At 47.4% G+C, this 19,374-nt stretch overlaps 1 protein-coding gene across 4 annotated transcripts in view; it reads right to left on the bottom strand.

Annotated features, from left to right (window-relative positions):
- Positions 1 to 299: 299 nt before the first annotated feature.
- Positions 300 to 19,374, bottom strand: part of apc (APC regulator of WNT signaling pathway) — a 30,481-nt gene continuing 11,406 nt past the window's right edge. For 2 of the 4 annotated variants that reach the window (XM_030436598.1, XM_030436597.1), the window contains exons 2-17: positions 13,383 to 13,538; positions 11,573 to 11,660; positions 11,248 to 11,470; positions 10,976 to 11,084; positions 10,708 to 10,821; positions 8,897 to 8,959; positions 8,760 to 8,810; positions 8,584 to 8,670; positions 8,315 to 8,492; positions 8,001 to 8,201; positions 7,745 to 7,840; positions 7,499 to 7,638; positions 7,336 to 7,413; positions 6,807 to 6,923; positions 6,444 to 6,658; positions 300 to 6,343 (exon numbers count right to left, since the gene is read on the bottom strand). In XM_030436598.1, the coding sequence (XP_030292458.1) occupies positions 1,363 to 6,343; positions 6,444 to 6,658; positions 6,807 to 6,923; positions 7,336 to 7,413; positions 7,499 to 7,638; positions 7,745 to 7,840; positions 8,001 to 8,201; positions 8,315 to 8,492; positions 8,584 to 8,670; positions 8,760 to 8,810; positions 8,897 to 8,959; positions 10,708 to 10,821; positions 10,976 to 11,084; positions 11,248 to 11,470; positions 11,573 to 11,660; positions 13,383 to 13,517 (6,876 nt within the window). In that variant the 5' untranslated portion in view covers positions 13,518 to 13,538 and the 3' untranslated portion in view covers positions 300 to 1,362. Of the gene's footprint in view, positions 6,344 to 6,443; positions 6,659 to 6,806; positions 6,924 to 7,335; positions 7,414 to 7,498; positions 7,639 to 7,744; positions 7,841 to 8,000; positions 8,202 to 8,314; positions 8,493 to 8,583; positions 8,671 to 8,759; positions 8,811 to 8,896; positions 8,960 to 10,707; positions 10,822 to 10,975; positions 11,085 to 11,247; positions 11,661 to 13,382; positions 13,539 to 19,374 lie in introns of all 4 variants that reach the window. The other 2 variants (XM_030436596.1, XM_030436595.1) reach the window with 1 other exon arrangement.

Genomic DNA, 19,374 nt, shown 5'->3' with positions numbered 1-19,374 from the left:
AGAGCAGCTGAAAGTTTAAGAGGAAACACAAAGTCACTTTGTTCCGAGTCAAATTCAGATTCTGTTAATAAATTCATTTTATTTTTAAGATTACTTCGACAACAAAACGTTTGTTCTGCTCAAGCTCACAGATTTTACCCCTTTAAAAATATTAAAAATGTTTTAAAGTTTAAACTTTATTTTCTTTGTCGTTAACATCCCGCCCCACTGCCGAGACCTGGAGGTCCGTTCACACCTCCAATCAGCATCAAAACAAAATGTTGTCGCTCAAATTCACAAATAAAAACAGGCAACAGCTGTTTTGCAGCTAAAATGTTGAATTTTATTGTTCAGTTTAACATTTCACCTAAAACTTTTCCTCCAGCTTCAACATAAAAACAGTGAAAATCAAGTTACAGCCATGAAGAAACACTGTGGAAACGTTTTGGCAAAAATCTTTTGTTTTAAATTATGTGCTTCAAAGTTAAAAGGTTTTAAGGTTTTACAGCAATAACTTACGTTTTACAGTGTTATTTGTTTCCAAGGCGATACAGAGCGGCAAGTTTTAAGTCAACAGACAATTTCTCAAAATGTATCCTAAAATTAAAAGGACAGACTCAAACTTCCTCCAACGAGTTTCAATTTCTACAGTTCAGTCAGCAGAAAACTTCCCTCTCTGACAGAAATGAAGATTTTGTGAGTCCGGTTCTGAAAACGTGTTTTACGTCTGACGACAGAAAGAAGAACTGAAAACGTTCCAGTCGCTCGACTTTCATTCACAAATGTCAATCAGAACCAAAAACTGAAACAGACAAAAACATTTTGATTTAATTTGGACTTGGATCACAGTTTTCAAATTCTGAGACATAAACTGATCAAAGGTCATTTTTCTCCATGTGGAGAAAATAAATTAACTTCTGCCCGGCGACAGGACAAAAATCTGCTTTCAGAACCAAACTCTATTCAAAAAACAAAAAAACTTCCCAAAGAGCAGAATGAGCCCAGACGCTACAGCTAGCAGAAACACCATCATCATCATCATCACCGTGGTAACTGTCATCATTAAGGTAGGGGGAGGGGCCATGCAGGGACACAGGCAGAGAGGGGCGGAGCTAAGCGCTACACATTTTAGTGGTATAAAAACATAAAAAGTTCATTTTTAAAGTTTCTCTCGTTGAATAAAGAAGCTTGATTGACAGGTGAGAGGAGCCAATGAGGGGAGAGTAGGTAGGTGAGGGGCGGGAATAGCACTTAAATACACTTCCTGTACAGATCGTTCACACACAAACACGTATTTACACTTCCTCCTTTTTATCAACTGTCCCAACTGGGACAGCCATTTTGTGTCCAACTGTTTCCAGATTCTTCTTCCTGTTTCCTGTCTCACACTGACGTCACGATGTATGAGCCACGTTCACCGCTGTTGCTACTGCCGCCGCTGCCGCCGCCACCTTCTCCGCCCTTAGGCTCTCGTTTTTTGGTGACAGGGGTGGGTATGAGTGAAGGCCGTGTGGGGGTCGTTGATGAAGATGTCGTTGTGGTTGGTGTGGCGGTGGTGGTGACATCAGCATTGCTCTTTCTTGGGCTTGGGGTATAGTTGAAGGGGCTGACTCGAGCTGCTACAGCGCCACTGCGCTGCTGACTGCGCTGCTGTTGTTGTTGTTGTTGTTGTTGTTGTGATTGTTTTTGCCGTTCGGTTGGTGGCGGCTTGTCATCCAGGCTCTCGCAGCTCCGGCGCAGATTGAGGTTGGAGGAGGAGGAAGAGGAGGAGGAGGGGATCTTTGAAGGGGCAGGGCTGTCGATGACAGGGGGGGCGTTGGACGCGGTGGGAGAGCGGGCTGAACAGGAAGAGGAGGAGCGCGGGTTGTTGACGGGACAGTCCTCCAGACGAACCCACACATCTTCTGATTTGTTGGTCAAGCTCCGCCCTGCTGATGAATCGCCGCTGCCACTCTTGGCCTTCCTCCATGTTCCCTTTGACCTCATGGTGCTCTCCTCCTCACTCCGCCCCTTCTCGCTGGACTCTGATGACGCGGACAGAACAGATGAGGAGCTTCCTGTCCTCTTCCACGTCCCCACACGTGGTAACGATGTCGAATGTTTACTGCCACTCCCTCCTCCTCCTCCCCCACCACTGCCATTTTCCCGCTTCCAGGTGCCGGTGCGACTGAAGCGAGATGATGTCACTTCCTGTGGCCGTGATGGGCTCTCAGATTGGGAGCGGTTGACGTCGTGTCTTCTGGTTGCTGATGGTAGAGGTGTGTCAGGGCTGGTCGGTGAATCTAATGGCGCGGTGGCTGCAGACTCCTCCAGCTTCCTCTTCAGCGTCGGGCTTGGAGCTTCTTTGATGAAGGTCGACTGACGGACGAGCACCGGCTTCTCCGGGTCCGCCTTCTGCTTCTTGGCAGCTGTACTGCTGCTGACCCTCGACGCTGACTCGCTCCTTGGGATGCCGCCACCACTCCTTGACACCCCACTCTGTTTGGCCTGTCTGGAGGCCGACGAGGACGATGATGATGCACTTCCTGGAGAAGCTGTGCGTGGCAGCTGTGACAGCTTTCCTCCTTTCTGATTGGCTGTGGTGGAAGAGCGGGACGGTGTGGAATCCCGAGAAGACCCGCCTCCTCTGTCAGGGCCATCACTGCTTCCTGGAGCTTTGGCCACAGCTGCTGCTCTGGGTTTGCTCCGCCCCCTGGCTGCTGGCTCCGCCCTCGGCTTGCCTGTGATCAAACTTCTGTACACCTTCTTCCCGCCTCTCACCGCCTTTGCCTCCTCATCATCTTCCTCCTCCTTCTTCTTCTTAGCCTCCAGCGTGGTGTGTTCTCCCCCCTTCAAGATCTTCGCCCCCCGTTTCAACACCGTCTCCTCCTTTCCATCCACTTCCTCTTCTTCTGCATTGTTATTGGCTGCTGGTAAACGGAATGGTGAGCCCACAGACTTCAGGGACAGGACTGAGTCCGAGTCAGATGATGGTTGGCGGGATAGTGATGTGGCAGCGGCGGCGGCAGCATTCAGGCTGCTGACGATTGAGTTAGCACCTTCTTGGATAGCTTTCCAATCAAAGGACTCAGAGTCAGGGGAGGCGGGGCTTCTTGGTGCCTCTGAAGGCTCCTCCTCAGCCAGGATGCCGTCATCAGTTTTGGGAATAGGAAGTGCACTGGCGACAGCGGCGGGGACGTTGTTGGCAGCTTTCTTCTTTTTCTTGGGCATGGCGGAGCTGATACACTCCTGCAGCAGGTCGTCCTCCGAGTCGATACTCAGTGAGCTGAGTGACGAGTTCCTGGAGAAGCAGACGGGTGTGTCCTCCACGTGGAACGCTTTTGGGGTGTAGCCACTGGCTGCTGGGGGGCGGGGCTTTGACTCTGCCTGAGGAGGAGGAGACTTCTTCCTCACTTTGCCTCCATCTTGCTGCTCAGCTGGTGGTGGTGGAGCAAACTCCTTGTTGTTGTTCTCCTGGTCGATGTCACTCAGCGAGCTGAGAGAGGAGTTTCTGGAGAAGCAGACGGGCGTGTCCTCGATGGCAAACTTCTGCTTCTCATCCGTCGCTGTTGGGTTGGTGGCAGGTTTAGTTCGAGGGAAAACAGCCGCTGTCTGCTGCTTCCTCTTCCTTCCTTCTTCTTCTTTTGTTTTCTTCTCCTCTTCATCCTTCTCTCCACCGTCGTCTTCGTCAAAGTCGAGTGAGCTCAGCGAGTCGTTGCGTGAGAAGCAGCATGGCGTGCCTTCAATCGGCGTGTAGTGACGTGGCGAGTCAAAAGCAAACCCTGGTTTTGCTTTGGCAGCTGTTGCCGTGGTGATACTATATGATGTCCGCTGGGGCATCGGCTTTACCGGAGATGTCGGCTTCTTCTTTTGCTGCTGCGGGACGAGAGAAGGCGGGGCAGGGGGAGGAAGAGGTGGGGGAAGAGGTGGAGCTTGGTGGTGCTCGCTGTTTGTTGCTGCTCTGATTGGTTTTCTGGGTTTCGCTTTGGGCATAGCGGCGCTGATACATTCCGCAAGGATATCATCACCATTTTCGCCCTCAGGAAGTCCAGCCCGCCTCCCCTGAGTGGAGGTGGGAGGGCCTACAGATATAACAACTGCTGCTGCCTCCTCATTGGGTGGGGAGTCAATGGTGAGGTCACTGAGCGAAGTGGCAGTGGAGAAGTTGAGCGGCGTTCCCTCCACACAGTAAACTCTCGGCACCTCTTCCGGCGGCGGGACATCCTTCCTCGGCTGTGCCTGGGTGCGGCTTTGAGGTGGGAGGAGCTTGTAAACGGGAAGCTGGCTGGGTTTCCGTGGTGCTGCTTGTTGTGGTTTCTTTGGTTTCCGTGACGACTTGGGCATGGCCATGTTAATGCAGGCCTCCAGGATCTCGATGTCATCATCATCATCCGATTCATCGAGGATAGGTTTTGGCGCCTCCTCCCCCCTCTCTTCGTTACCTCCATCCTCCTCTTTCTTCTTCTTCATCTCTGCTGCGATGTACGGTTCGTCCAGACTGAGCGCGCTCAGACTGGAAGCTCTGGAGAAGCCATGCGGCGTGCTCTCCGTTGCAAAGTGCAGGAGGACATCTGCGCTGCTCTCCTCCTCATCCTTCTTCTTGGCCTTTTCCTGCTCCTTTATTTTCTGTGTTGATGGTGGCAGTGGTGGTGTTTTGGCACGGCTTGGTGGCATCGTCTGTCCTGGGCTGTCGGGCAGGTCACTGGGGCTGACCACGCCACTTGGCACGCCACTGCACGGCTCGCTTGAGCGCACAGAGCTAGCAATAGACGAAGTAGAGAAGCTGTCGAGGGAACTGACAGATGTGCAGCGGCTGAACATCAGCGGCGTCTCCTGAGCATATGGCTGCTCTGGAGGACTCTTGGGAGTCCTGGCGCCTGAGGATGACGTCACATGGTGGTGGTGATGGTGGTGATGGGCGTGGCCATGGTGGTGGTGGTGACCTCGTCTCCCTCTTGTGGAGGGAACTGCAGAAGTGGCGGTCTGGCTTTCCGCCTCCTTCTGCTGCCTCTGCTGCTGCTCATGAGCGTCTTTCTCACTGACAGGAAGTGTGGGGTAGTCGTTACTGCCGCCGCAGCCGCTGATGACGCTCCCACCTCTCCTCCTCCTCTCAATGACATCACCGTCCTCCTCTTCCTCCTCTGATGACAGCGAGGATAGCGAGCTGCCTCTGGAGAAGCAAATGGGTGTGTCCTCCACGCAATATGTCTGCGTTGACTCCTGGTTGCCTTTTGGCACAACCCGACTGGCTGAGGATGGAGGGGGGCGGAGCTTGTTGGCAGAGGCTGATGGAGGAGGTGGAGCAGAGGGGGCAGCGGTCTCTTCTGGCTTGAACAGAGGTTTACGGGCAGCGTCTGCACCATACTTCAGGCTATAGTCAATTGGCTGCTCGCCTGTGTTGTCACCACTGTAGTTAGATGTTGCTGTGGCAACAACGTAGCGTGGTGGGGGGCCAGAAGCTATGCGGCTGCTGGTTGTTGCTGAGTCGCTGCAGTCATTCCTCCTCCTCAGCCTGGCATCCTGTTCTTCATCCTCGTCGCTCTCGATTCCGCCGCGATGACTTGGACTCTGTCTCCCAGAGTTCAACTGTTCGTCAGAGTACTTCAGGCTGTAGTTGATTGGTGTGTCAAGCTCTGCGCCATCGTCGTCTGCCATGTGGTTTGCACTGCGGATCTTGTGTGCCAGGTCAGCGGGGTACTTCCTGTAGACACAGCACTTGTTGGCTCCGCTCTCGTCTGACGAGTAGAACGGCTCTGCTGACGGTTTAGTCTTGCCGCGGTTGCCATAGCCGTCGGCACTCGTCACGCTATTGAGGCTGTCGCTGGACGCTCGGACGCTGGGTGGGAACACTGGCCGAGCGTATGCCACTTCCTCACTTGTCCTCTTTGATCCATCTCCATTCTTCGGGCTAGACAGCACCGGTGTGTTGGCATACGAGCGTGTTGTGCTCCCACCTCCTCCGGCACCATTGCAGCCCCGCCCCTTCCTGTGTGCTGCCTTGGGGCTCAGGTTGTCAATGTTATCGAAAGTCTCCGACAGCTGCTGGGCATCCAGCTCCTCGAACAATGCTTTCTGTTTGCGGGCGTGCAGTGACGGGGCGCCAGCACCCGGCGACACCACGCTGGCATCCTTGTAGCGTGCCGGCCGGTTGGCCATCAGGTTGCGCAGAGCAGCGGCGCTGCCCATGGCAATCATTTTGTGCCGTGAGTGGATGAGGTTGCGCAGCATGCCAACGGCGCCAAGCTCCCATAATGCCTCCTGGTCTTTGGCATCTCTAGCTGACAGATTCCAGAGTGTCCCACACGCGTTAGACACGATGGTCAAACTGTGAGACTTGAGGTGCTGCAGCAGAGTCGGCAGGCAGCCGTGCTCACGCAGGATCTGCCTGCAAGACAAAATGCAGGAAAAGAGGGAATTATCAGTATTTAGTCCACAGAGGACACTGTAGCTTATCACTGTTAGATTACTTGTTTACATTTGTTTACCTGTGCGCCTCGTTGGTGGCAATGAGGCTGGAGACGTTGCGCAGGATGCCGCCGCCACTCTCGATGATGGCAAGCGTGTTGGTGTGGCTGCGATGTGTCAGCGTTCCCACCAGAAACGCCAGAGCGCCATCTACAGCGCAGATATCCGCCTTGTTCTCAGTACAGTGAGCCGACAGGTTCCAGAGCGCACTCAGTACCGACTTCAGTGTCGACTCCTGAAGGACAAGAAAAAAAAAAGTACACAAGATATCAAGGAAAACACTCAGTACAGACTTCAGAGTTCAATAAAACACAACAACAACAACAATAGATAGATAGATAGATAGAAACGAACTAATTAATAGAAAAACTGTTTTTATTCACCTTCTGGACCTCGAGAGCACAGCCCATCAGCGCTCGCACGCTGCCGACCTCACGCAGCGTCTTCTTACTGTTGACATCAGCACGCCAGGACAAGTTCCTCAATACGCTCGCTATCACCTGGAATGAAATGGAAACAGAATTAGGTGAGTCCTGAGGCCGCAGACAGGTATCATGAAGAGTGAAGGTTGGTGAGACATTACCGACCGAAATGCTCCTGGTGTTTCACACAAGACAATCATTTGAAAAACAAATTAACAAAACATATTAACAAGTCACACTGCTGCTCTTAGCATGGAGCCCTGGGAGACGGAGCTTATTTCAGAATGTTTTGAGGGTTGGACCTCATTAACCTGCTCAGTCATCCTGAAAGACAAGGTAGAGCTCTCTTTTGACCCTTTCCTCAGGGGTACGTGGAGGGGGTACCTGTGGGTACTGTGGGAGTCTGGGGTCCCACCAGCACTACAGTTTAGATGCTGAGGATAACATCTGCTCATGATCCTTCACAAGCTGCACACACAGGTGAGTTTACCTGCTGCAGGTCTTCACTGTCAGACTTTAGCTGGGCGACCATCGCTCTCATGCAGCCCTTCATTGAGCACAGCGTGGCCTGATGGGAAAAACAACACAAAGCTGTAACCTGATTGATTAATGTAGCATACACATGTTTAAACATGTTTGTGTTTTCCTCCAACCTTATTGGCTACATCTCCAAACGTGAGGTTGGTGAGTGCCATGCCGGCGTATCGCCGTAGTGTGACGCTGTAATGATCACTGCTCAGACCAAACATCTCACAGTCCACCTGAAGCAGCTCCGCCACCGCCTGCAGACCACCTGCAGGGACAAGTAACCCACAGAGAGATGGAGAGAATCAATAACCAGTAAAACCAGTCAGGAACCAGGAAGGAACCAGTCTCCAAGACAAGCTAATCAGACTCACCAAGTTCGTTCATGGCATGTCGATGTTCTTCATCGAAGGAGAGTTTCATCAGGACGCAGACAGCGGGACAGATCTGATGTTCCACCGGAGATGGCACTGAGAGAACAACACACACACACACACACCGTACATAAACACAACACACACGTATGTATAGAACCACGCACATTCCTTATATATAGTATGCATTTCGTAGATATAAAAACTGTGATGTGTATGTGACATGTGCTGGACTGGTCAGTGTGATATCACTCACTCGGGTTGTCCTCTTGGTCGACGCCCCTCTCGTGGTTCTCCTGCCAGCTCCAACACGCCTCGCAGTAATGACGTACCTGTTCCAACAGGTGGAGCACCCTGATCTCACGACGGCCTCGCTTGTCATCCGGCTGACTGTGTACAATGTTGTGGAGCGCCGCTGATGCCCGTGCTCGAGCCTCCTTACTGCCACGAGAGTTACCTAGTCAACAGGAGACAAACCACAGGTGAGAATACAGTTACCTGGGCAGATGGGGAAACGTAAGCGGGTGATGTGAGATACCTGTGACAGAAAAGGGCAGAAACACTGGTTACCTAGCAACAGGGAGTCCTTGTCGTTGCCGTGCAGCAGCTGTATGAGCAGCGGCAGACAGCCAGACTGACGCATGGCAATGCACGAGTCCTGCGAGCTCGACATGGCCAGTAGCGTCCGCGACATGTCGTCCTTATCATGAGTCCCTAACATGGACAAAAGACTGTACACCATCTCCACCTGCAGGGGGCAGCACAGAGGTTTACTCTTTTACAGCGTGAACACAGAGGGCATGCATGTATTTAGAGGGTTGCTAGGCACAATTTATGACCTTGGTTCCCAGATGGCTGGTGATTCGTCGAGGCACCGAGTAGCTCCCATCATTGGATGGTTCGTGGTCCAATCGGCTGCTGGAGCTCTGAAGGAGGCAAAAACAAAGAAAGATGACAGCAAGAGTTTAAACACAAGAGAGAAGTAAAGAGGAAGAAGAGAGAACAGGAAGCTCACCTGAGCTGCAACCAGTACGCTACTGTCACTCGCCCCCTGACCCTCCTCCACCTGGAGAGAGAGAGAGATGTCACTATGTTTATCGTGACATCACAGTCTGTGATGTCACGATAAACATGAGGAACAGGTGAGGTTACCTGGAGGCGAGCTCCCAGTCTCAGGATGTCTTTCTCTATCTGCTGAATACGAGACACACGAGCCTGAGGACACACACACACACACACACACACACACACACACACACACACACACACACACACACACACGTACACACACGATGTTGGCATTGAAGACATTTCTTCGAACTTAAATATTTCAGCTGTGATGAAGCTGTTTGAATGAACATTAATGATTGGACAGATTGTTCAGCACATCCACATGGTTAAAGTAGAGGCTCCACCTTTCAGTTAGCACTTGCCATGGTCACTCTCCAGCAGGGCTCCGGACTAACTTTCTTTACTAGGTGCACAGTGGCCCCTAATTGAACATTTTAGGAAATAGTAAATCAATTATATTGACTATATAATACACTATATTGCCAAAAGTATTCACTCACCCATCCAAATAATAGAAATCAGGTGTTCCAATCACTTCCATGGTCACAGGTGTAAAAAAGCATGCAGACTGTTTCTACAAACATATGTGAAAGAACAAGTCGCTCTCAGGAGCTCAGTGAATTCCAGCGTGGTGCTGTGATTGGCCACCTGTGCAACAAGTCCAGTTGTGAAGTTTCCTCGCTCTTAAATATTCCACAGTCAGCTGTCAGTGGTATTATAACAAAGTGGAAGCGATTGGGAACGACAGCAATTCAGCCACGAAGTGGTAGGCCACGTAACCTGACGGAGCGGGGTCAGAGGCTGCTGAGGCGCAGAGTGCTCAGAGGTCGCCAACTTTCTGCAGAGTCAATCGCTACAGACCTCCAAACTTCATGTGGCCTTCAGATTAGCTCAAGAATAGTGTGTAGAGAGCTTCATGGCCGAGCAGCTGCATCCAAGCTAGGGCTGGACAATTTCTTGTTTTCTGATTGAAATTGCGATTTCAGACAACGCGATCGTTTGATCGCCAAAGCTGCGTTTTTTTGCAGTGCTCCTGACTGACCCAGAATCTGTTGTGTCAACTATTTTACAGATACATGCCGTCTCCCTACCATCCTGCCAAGCTCACCAATCAGAAGCGGCTTGTTTCGGGTAGCGTTTTGAGTTCGCCAAGGCGCAGTACTGTCGGCAACTGGTGTTGAGATGCTGAGGAGTTCCTGCAATAATCACATAATCACTCACAACCGCAGTTATAGGTATGTGTTATAGAAACGACAGGAAGTGTCCCCGACCAAAGGATCAGCAGAAGAGCTTGTATTTGTCTCTTTTTTGAGATTTGTGTGCTGGCGTTATTTTGAAAAGAAACTGGATGTTATTTTGTTGTTTCGGTGAGTGACTTCCTGTCTGCTCGGTGCTAAATTCAGCTGTGTCGTGCTCCAGCATCCGCTAGAAATAAAAGTCCTGCGTATCTGTTTTGGAGGGCTTCGGACTGCCGGAGCTGGGACGGAGCATATACACAGTGGATCAGACCGGGTGGAAGTTAACATATGGACTACGGTTAAACCGATCAGGTCCGCTGCCGTGGAGGAGCTGTAATGCAGCAGACACATATCTGGTGGAATCGCGGGCTAAGTGTCAAGAGTTTGTTTCGCCATTGTTCGCTTGAAAGTGAAACCTTCTCCTTCCGCGCCGGGAACAACTCTAGGACCCTCCCCCTCCACACATTAGCCACTCACAGTGCCATCCCTCCGCTCTCACACACATTGACCTGTCACCTGTGATTCCAGATTCTTTGATTTGCCCCTTCCACGTACAAGTGTAAAAAAAACAACAACAAAAAACACCGGCAAATTCACTGGTCGCAGTCTGGAGCCCTGCAGAGGTGATCAAACAGACTCCAGGTGAGTTCCTACCTGAGCTCTCCTCTCCATCTCCTGACAGGAGCCCAGCTGCTCCTCCATCGCCGATCGGATCTGACGAGCTTCAAACTCCAGCTGACGACGACTCATGTCCGTCTGCAGAGTGAACTAAAAACACACAGTCCAATCAACTGTTAGGACACATCTGCGACTCAGTTTTCATCAGGTTACTGTCACCGTAGCAACAGCAGCTGAGGCTCATGGGTTCTGTAGTATTTAGAGAGTGTGTGCGCTTTCAGTAGAAAAATTAAAGTAGAGTCACGTTTTCAGTGAGCGGCAGACTGTCGATCCTCTTGGTGAGATTCTGCAGCTGAGCGTAGTACCAGTCCTTCTCCTTCTCCTCCTTCTCCAGCTCAGCCAATAGGAGAGACCTGCCAGGGATCAGCAGCCAATCACAGAGAGGAACAGAGAGAGGATCGCAAAATGTAAAATCTGACAAAAACTACAAACTAGTGTTGACACAGAACTTCTACCTTTGATACAACACCAAGAGAATATCAATAATCAATGCTGTAGTAGTACTCTCAGCAGTACCTCTCCTTCTCCAGCTCTTCCAGGCAGCGGTCATGGCCGTCTCTGCCTGCTGGCGGCAGCCCTCTCCTGGGGAAGGCAGCGGTGGTCGGGGGGCCTGGAGCTCCGGAGCCTCCAGCGGATCCTCCAGCAGCTCCAGAGCCAGAAGAGGCCGAGCTGGAGGAGGACGAGGGGGGTAGAGGAGGCCTCGACCTGGGCTTAAAACCTGCAGAGTCAAGGCTCATCTCTGGAGGAGAAACAAGAGTCAGATTACTGTGTGAGTTTGCGGCTTTTTTTTGTGTGTGTGTGTGTGTGTGTGCGTGTGTGCGCGTGAGTGCATGCTGTTCACCCTTTAGTCTCTCGATGAGCTCCAGCTGAGAACCAGACGCCTCTCCAGACTCTTCTTCTATGGTGCCCTGCAGCTGCTTCAGCACTTCCTGTTTGATGTAAGAGGAGAATAAAGAAGGTCCAGAGTGACATCACAGTGCTGCTGTCTGCTGTGGCCACAGGGGGGCCACAGTCACATCCTGAGCACAGACAGAGGCTTTAAAAGAGAAACATGCTCCTGACACTGTGTTTCAACCACTGACAATACAAATAATAATAATAATAATAATAATAATGATAGTGAAGAGTCGTTAAAATGAGCAACAATCTGCCAAAACACAAAAAAAACAAACTGAATAATAAACACAAACTGTGTTGTATAGACTAAGTGTCGCTCTGTCTGTCTATCTATGTCTCTCGCCCAGTCACTCACTGCAAGCTCTTCACTCACCACGATGAAACGACAGCGTTCATACAGCGACATGATGGGAACTAACAACTCTCAGTCTGTCCATATGTGTTTTCTGCTCAACGACACAAAACAGGAAACAGGAAACAGGAAATGGGAAGTGAGTGTGTTTGAAGAGGAAGGACGCAACAATTAAAAAGAAGAAAACTACAAGTGAAAGACTAGAAAACACAGAGACAAGACCATAAGATGGTAACACAAAGCTATCAACAGAAAACTAAAACTGAATCAGGACAAAAAGCAGACGTCAAATAGAGAAGAAAATAAAAACAAGTTGGTCTGAAACTATTCCAACTAACAGAAAGACAAAGGAAAGATTAGACTAAAAAAGATCAAACTTAATAAAACTAAACACCAAATATGCAAAAAGAAGGGTTAATGTGAGAGTTAACCCTCCTCTTCGGGTTAACCCTTAACCCAAGGCAGCAAGCACACAATAGGACATGAGCGACACAACAACAAAAGAATACGCTGGGTTAGGGTCAAGAGTAATACAAAGAAAGACTTCAACAGAAAAACAAGACCAAAAAAGAAGAGATGGAGGGAGCGGAAGAAAAACAAACAACAACAACAGGAAATAAACAAGAAAAACAAGACAGATAAGTTGAAAAAAGACAGAAAGAAGAGGAAGTAAAGGTGAGTAGAAAACACAGACAGCTCACTCCAACAGCTTTCCTGAGTACTCTGCGTCACACCAAAGATCATCTAACACACAGATATCTCACTCAGAACAACAACAAGGAGTTCATTCTGCCGATCAGAGCGCCATGTGATTGGTAGAAAATACCACAGGTCTATTCTGGGCTGAAGAGAGAGGGAGAGAGAGACACAAGCCCTTTTCACACAGAGACACCGCATTATCGCCGCAGCGGTGGTTCACCAATTCTCTGACGTTGTTCACACAAAGCCGAGCAGCGCCGGCGTAAAGACGAGCCGCTGTGTAATTCACGCAGAAAGCCTGCGCTACACGTCATGATGATGACGTCTGTGTGTTTTGAAGGTGTTTCCCAGGTGTCCTCCTGTCAATCTAAACCCGTGGACAGTTCATAATCATATGGATGCTGTTGTAATGTGTAGTGATTGAGATCCTGACCCACCAAACATCTTGGAAAGTGACAAAGTTACGTTTAACGGGAGGGCTGACCGTCGCGCCGATTTGTTTTTCAACACAAACACTCTGTGAGTTTAAGTGTTTTGCAGGTGACAAGCGCTGTTTTTCGGGCAGAAACATGACAAAGAGTCGGGAGGACAGACAGGAGGACAGACGGGAGGACAGTCACTTCTCCAGGCAACTCAGCAGTGCATGGGGGGTGAACTGACACCTCTCCAGCTACCGGTCCACACTGTATAGTCTGACACTGACCTTCATATTGGATGCTTCTGTCTCCAGTTTGGTCAGGTGGTTCGAGTTGTCCTGCAGCTCCTGTCGCAGGTTAGAGTTCTCCATCTTCAACACCTCCACCTGCCTCAGCAGCTGGTCATAAGACGCTGCCGCCATGTTGGAAGACCCGCGACTGACCTGCACAGAGCAAACCAGGAACCATCACACTATAGACCTGCAAGACTGCTACTGGAGCGTTTACCACTGCTGTCACTAAGATCCTCATTTGGCACCAGCACATCATTCAGGTGAACCCAGTAACATTTTGTAGTTACGGCTGTTTGATGTGGTCAAACAGTGATATTGTGCAATATCATTCATGATTGGTGAGAATTAACATTATGCAAATCAAAAAAAAATCTATTAAAATGATGACGTGACATTTATTCAGATTAGTATCAAACCAACATGTTTTTCTATAAAAACAACAACAACAACAACAATAATGATAATTAGGGATGTCCCAATCAGGTTCTTTTTTACCCCAATCCCCATCCGAGTCATTTAATATTTAGTGTCTGCTAATACCCAGTCCTGAGTGATATTTAGCCTTAACAAATATTTTCCAGGATAACACAGCTGCATTACGAAAAGAAGTACCTGTATCCAAGCTGCTCCTTAATAGGTTGTTTATTTTGCTGAAACACAGTATATACTTTCATATGGCGAGATGGTCTGGCATAACGGGGGATTCAAAAACTCCAGGTGATGAAGAAATCCCTGTTCTCTACCACGCAGATGAGCTTAGATCGGGCCCGAAAAATTCAAGCTCGACCCGACCCGAGCCTATACACATTGTGTCCAAGCCTGGCCCGACACTACGCGTTACTCTAATCTGACTACTTTTTTCAGTAACGAGTAATCTAACGCGTACAATTTTTACAAACCAGTAATCAGATTAAAGTTACTTATTCAAGTCACTGTACGTTACTATTATTTTTGCCATTTTCTTTAGTAAAAATATATATTTTTGCTTTCTTCTTGCATCTCGGGGAGTGGTGTCACGTCTGCGACAAGACATGTTTTCATCATGAGGACAACTCAGGGGTAACACCACACAGCCACACAAACAACAATGGAGGGAGGAGAGAGACGCGCGTTTTCTAGCTGGAAATGAAGTCATTATTTTATGTTATTAAAAAAATTATTATTTAAAAAACACAAATGCTTCATCAAGGGGCCGGCCCAGCCCGAGGATAGTGGTGGGAAATATCGAACCGACCTGGGTTCCAAGAATCTAAACTCTACCACGGAGATGAGCTGGTTATCCAGAGCGATTAATTAAATTACCTTCTCTGTAATATTTTATCATATCAAATGTGTAGTATTAATGCTGCTCTTTTGTTCCCCTTCATGAAACGGTCACACTGCAGATGTTGGACTGCTTTCACTTTCTACTGCAAATTATTTTAACCAGCTGCAGACATTTGATCCTCAGGTTTGCAAAGTAATGTTGCGCGCATCTGAGTTCTGCCACTAATTGTGCTCCGACATAAAACATTTTTTAAAAATCAGGCTTGGGTCCACGTTCAAAATTGCTGATCCCGATCGGTTGAAAAATACCCAGATTGCCCCGATCCCTGTCCTGCATATCGGATCAGGACATCCATAATAATGATGATAATAATGATAATAATAATAATGATAATAATAATAATAAAAATAATGATGATGAATGAGCAGAATACTGTGATTCACTGAGCAGCCCTGAGTTTAACTTCATGTCTTCACTCATCATATAAATCAATATACAAGAAACAAGGTGCAGACAAATGTTTGGCTTCATTTAAGTTGCACTGTAGTAATGTGGTACTGTGGTACTGTTGTACTGTTGTACTGTTGTAATGTGGTACTGTGGTACTGTGGTACTGTTGTACTGTTGTACTGTGGTAATGTGGTACTGTGGTACTGTGGTACTGTTGTAATGTTGTACTGTGGTAATGTTGTACTGTGGTACTGTTGTAATGTGGTACTGTGGTACTGTATTACTGTTGTACTGTTGTAATGTGGTACTGTGGTACTGTGGTACTGTTGTAATGTTGTAATGTTGTACTGTGGTACTGTATTACTGTGGTACTGTATTACTGTGGTACTGTTGTACTGTGGTACTGTTGTACTGTATTACTGTTGTACTGTGGTACTGTTGTACTGTGGTACTGTATTACTGTGGTACTGTTGTACTGTGGTACTGTATTACTGTTGTACTGTTGTAATGTGGTACTGTGGTACTGTATTACTGTTGTACTGTTGTAATGTGGTACTGTATTACTGTGGTACTGTTGTAATGTTGTACTGTGGTACTGTATTACTGTGGTACTGTTGTACTGTATTACTGTGGTACTGTTGTACTGTATTACTGTGGTACTGTGGTACTGTTATAATGTTGTACTGTTGTACTGTTGTAATGTGGTACTGTGGTACTGTTGTAATGTGGTACTGTGGTACTGTTGTAATGTGGTACTGTGGTACTGTGGTAATGTTGTACTGTTGTACTGTATTACTGTGGTACTGTTGTAATGTGGTACTGTTGTACTGTGGTACTGTTGTAATGTGGTACTGTGGTACTGTGGTACTGTTGTAATGTGGTACTGTGGTACTGTTGTAATGTTGTACTGTTGTAATGTTGTACTGTTGTAATGTGGTACTGTGGTACTGTTGTAATGTGGTACTGTTGTACTGTATTACTGTGGTACTGTGGTACTGTTGTACTGTTGTAATGTGGTACTGTGGTACTGTTGTAATGTGGTACTGTTGTAATGTGGTACTGTGGTACTGTTGTAATGTGGTACTGTGGTACTGTTGTAATGTTGTACTGTGGTACTGTTGTAATGTTGTACTGTATTACTGTATTACTGTGGTACTGTGGTACTGTATTACTGTGGTACTGTGGTACTGTTGTAATGTTGTACTGTGGTACTGTTGTAATGTTGTACTGTGGTACTGTTGTAATGTTGTACTGTGGTACTGTTGTAATGTGGTACTGTGGTACTGTTGTAATGTTGTACTGTGGTACTGTGGTACTGTTGTAATGTTCTACTGTGGTACTGTTGTACTGTGGTACTGTTATACTGTATTACTGTGGTACTGTGGTAATGTTGTACTGTGGTACTGTTGTAATGTTGTACTGTGGTACTGTTGTAATGTTGTAATGTTGTACTGTGGTACTGTTGTAATGTTGTACTGTGGTACTGTTGTAATGTTGTAATGTTGTACTGTGGTACTGTTGTAATGTGGTACTGTGGTACTGTTGTAATGTTGTACTGTGGTACTGTTGTACTGTGGTACTGTATTACTGTTGTAATGTGGTACTGTATTACTGTGGTACTGTATTACTGTTGTAATGTGGTACTGTGGTACTGTTGTACTGTATTACTGTGGTACTGTTGTACTGTATTACTGTGGTACTGTTGTACTGTATTACTGTTGTACTGTGGTACTGTATTACTGTGGTACTGTATTACTGTTGTAATGTGGTACTGTGGTACTGTTGTACTGTATTACTGTGGTACTGTGGTAATGTGGTACTGTTGTAATGTTGTACTGTATTACTGTGGTACTGTATTACTGTTGTAATGTGGTAATGTGGTACTGTTGTACTGTATTACTGTATTACTGTGGTACTGTGGTACTGTTGTACTGTGGTACTGTAGTACACAGACGGAGCCCACAGGTTGTGTGGGGTTGTACTCTGGTCTGACAGGGATATCATCAGAATCTGAATACTTTATATGATGTGGTAGACACTGGATATGTATGGTTGTAATAAAAGATGGGCCGATTGGCTGGTCAGGGATTTGAATCGGACGATTTTTCCACACAAGAAAAATATACACATATTTGTCACTGGGCACTGAAACATGCATACAGTCCAACTGGTCGGCTGTGGATTTAAGTTTTCTTTTGATCATACTTTTGTTGTTCACACTGTAGCAATGACTTTACTGAAGAGACATCATTGAGAAACTACAGATAAGGAGGCTGCTGAGGGACAAACCTGTGAGACTGGACTGATCAGTCTATACTTGACTTCTCACATTGTATCAGCAAATTCATCCATAATTCAGTCATCTTATTTTTAAACCCTTCACTTTTTTACTCTTATCAAATATCAAAGACCTGAAAAGGGACAGATGTGAAATACTTAATTAAATGTTGGCCTATTTCAATATTGGCAATTGATCGATTGATTGATGAGCTTGTGAGCGTTCAGCAGTTTAAGAGACGGACTGGTGAACATAGAGGAGCGTTCAGTCGCTAAAGAGACGGACTGGTGAACATAGTGGAGCGTTCAGCAGCTAAAGAGATGGACTGGCGAAAAGAGGAGCGTTCAGCAGTTTAAGAGACGGACTGGCGAACATAGTGGAGCGTTCATCAGCTAAAGAGACGAACTGGTGAACATAGAGGAGCGTTCATCAGCCAAAGAGACTGACTGGTGAACATAGAGGAGTGTTCAGCAGCTAAAGAGACGGACTGGCGAACATAGTGGAGCGTTCATCAGCTAAAGAGACGAACTGGTGAACATAGAGGAGCGTTCATCAGCCAAAGAGACTGACTGGTGAACATAGAGGAGCGTTCAGCAGTTTAAGAGACGGACTGGCGAACATAGTGGAGCGTTCATCAGCTAAAGAGACGAACTGGTGAACATAGAGGAGCGTTCATCAGCCAAAGAGACTGACTGGTGAACATAGAGGAGTGTTCAGCAGCTAAAGAGACGGACTGGCGAACATAGTGGAGCGTTCATCAGCTAAAGAGACGAACTGGTGAACATAGAGGAGCGTTCATCAGCCAAAGAGACTGACTGGTGAACATAGAGGAGTGTTCAGCAGCTAAAGAGACGAACTGGTGAACATAGAGGAGCGTTCATCAGCTAAAAAAGACGGACTGGTGAACATAGAGGAGCGTTCATCAGCTCAAGAGACGAACTGGTGAACATAGAGGAGCGTTCATCAGCTAAAGAGACGAACTGGTGACGGACTGGTGAACATAGAGGAGCGTTCATCAGCTAAAGAGACGAACTGGTGAACATAGAGGAGCGTTCATCAGCTAAAAAAGACGGACTGGTGAACATAGAGGAGCGTTCATCAGCTAAAGAGACGGACTGGGCGCGCAGGTGGTCGAGTGGTTAGAGCGCATGCCATGAACGCAGCCGACCCCGGTTCGATTCCGGCAGGAGGTCCTTTGCTGCATGTCACATCCCCCTCTCTCTCCCATATTTCCTATCTGTCTATTGCTTGATAAAGGTGTCTATGCCAGAAAAAATCTTTTTAAAAAAAAAGACAGGACTGGTGAACATAGAGGAGCGTTCAGCAGCTAAAGAGACTGACATTTCTCTCAAGAGTTGGTGGAAACCAAACACAGAGCTGAAAGAGTGAACAGCAGCTTTAGAAATACTTTTACAGACGTGTGTCCTGTTTTACAGTATAAATAAATGTTAACAGATGATTTACATGCCAATGGACAGTGTTTCCCCTAGAATTTTTTTCAGGCCCGGTGGTACCCACCGAAAAAAACCCTAAACAGACGAGACGCGAAATACAGCAATAACAAACATTTACATTAAAAATCATTGTAGGCCTATATTGCTGAATGATATCACTTAAATGAAATCATTAGGCTTAATCTAACCTTTAATCAAAGTTGCATGGGCCTGAAAGGCTGCAGCGTGGTGGTCTGAACCCATATGAGCATCAAGCACATCTTTTCAATGAAAAGCCTCTGGGATGGTCCTCTTAACAGGCTGCTTATGCTGACGGTGTAAGCGACAAAACATCCCTACACATAATTCAGATTCTATCAGTTATAAATATTTTTTTTAACAAACACATACGTTTTTTATTCATTTTATTATAACAGAGTTACATACTTTTGACAATGCCTGGGAAAACTAGCCTATTGTCTGTGTTATTTTCGTCATTATTGCTTACCAAAAAAATAAAAAGAGAGAGAAGCTCCTCAATCAGAACAAAAATATAAG

The sequence above is a fragment of the Sparus aurata genome, chromosome 12, assembly GCF_900880675.1.
Source record: "Sparus aurata chromosome 12, fSpaAur1.1, whole genome shotgun sequence".
NCBI classification, from domain to species: Eukaryota; Metazoa; Chordata; class Actinopteri; order Spariformes; family Sparidae; genus Sparus; species Sparus aurata.
This window is presented reverse-complemented; position numbering and strand designations above follow the sequence as displayed.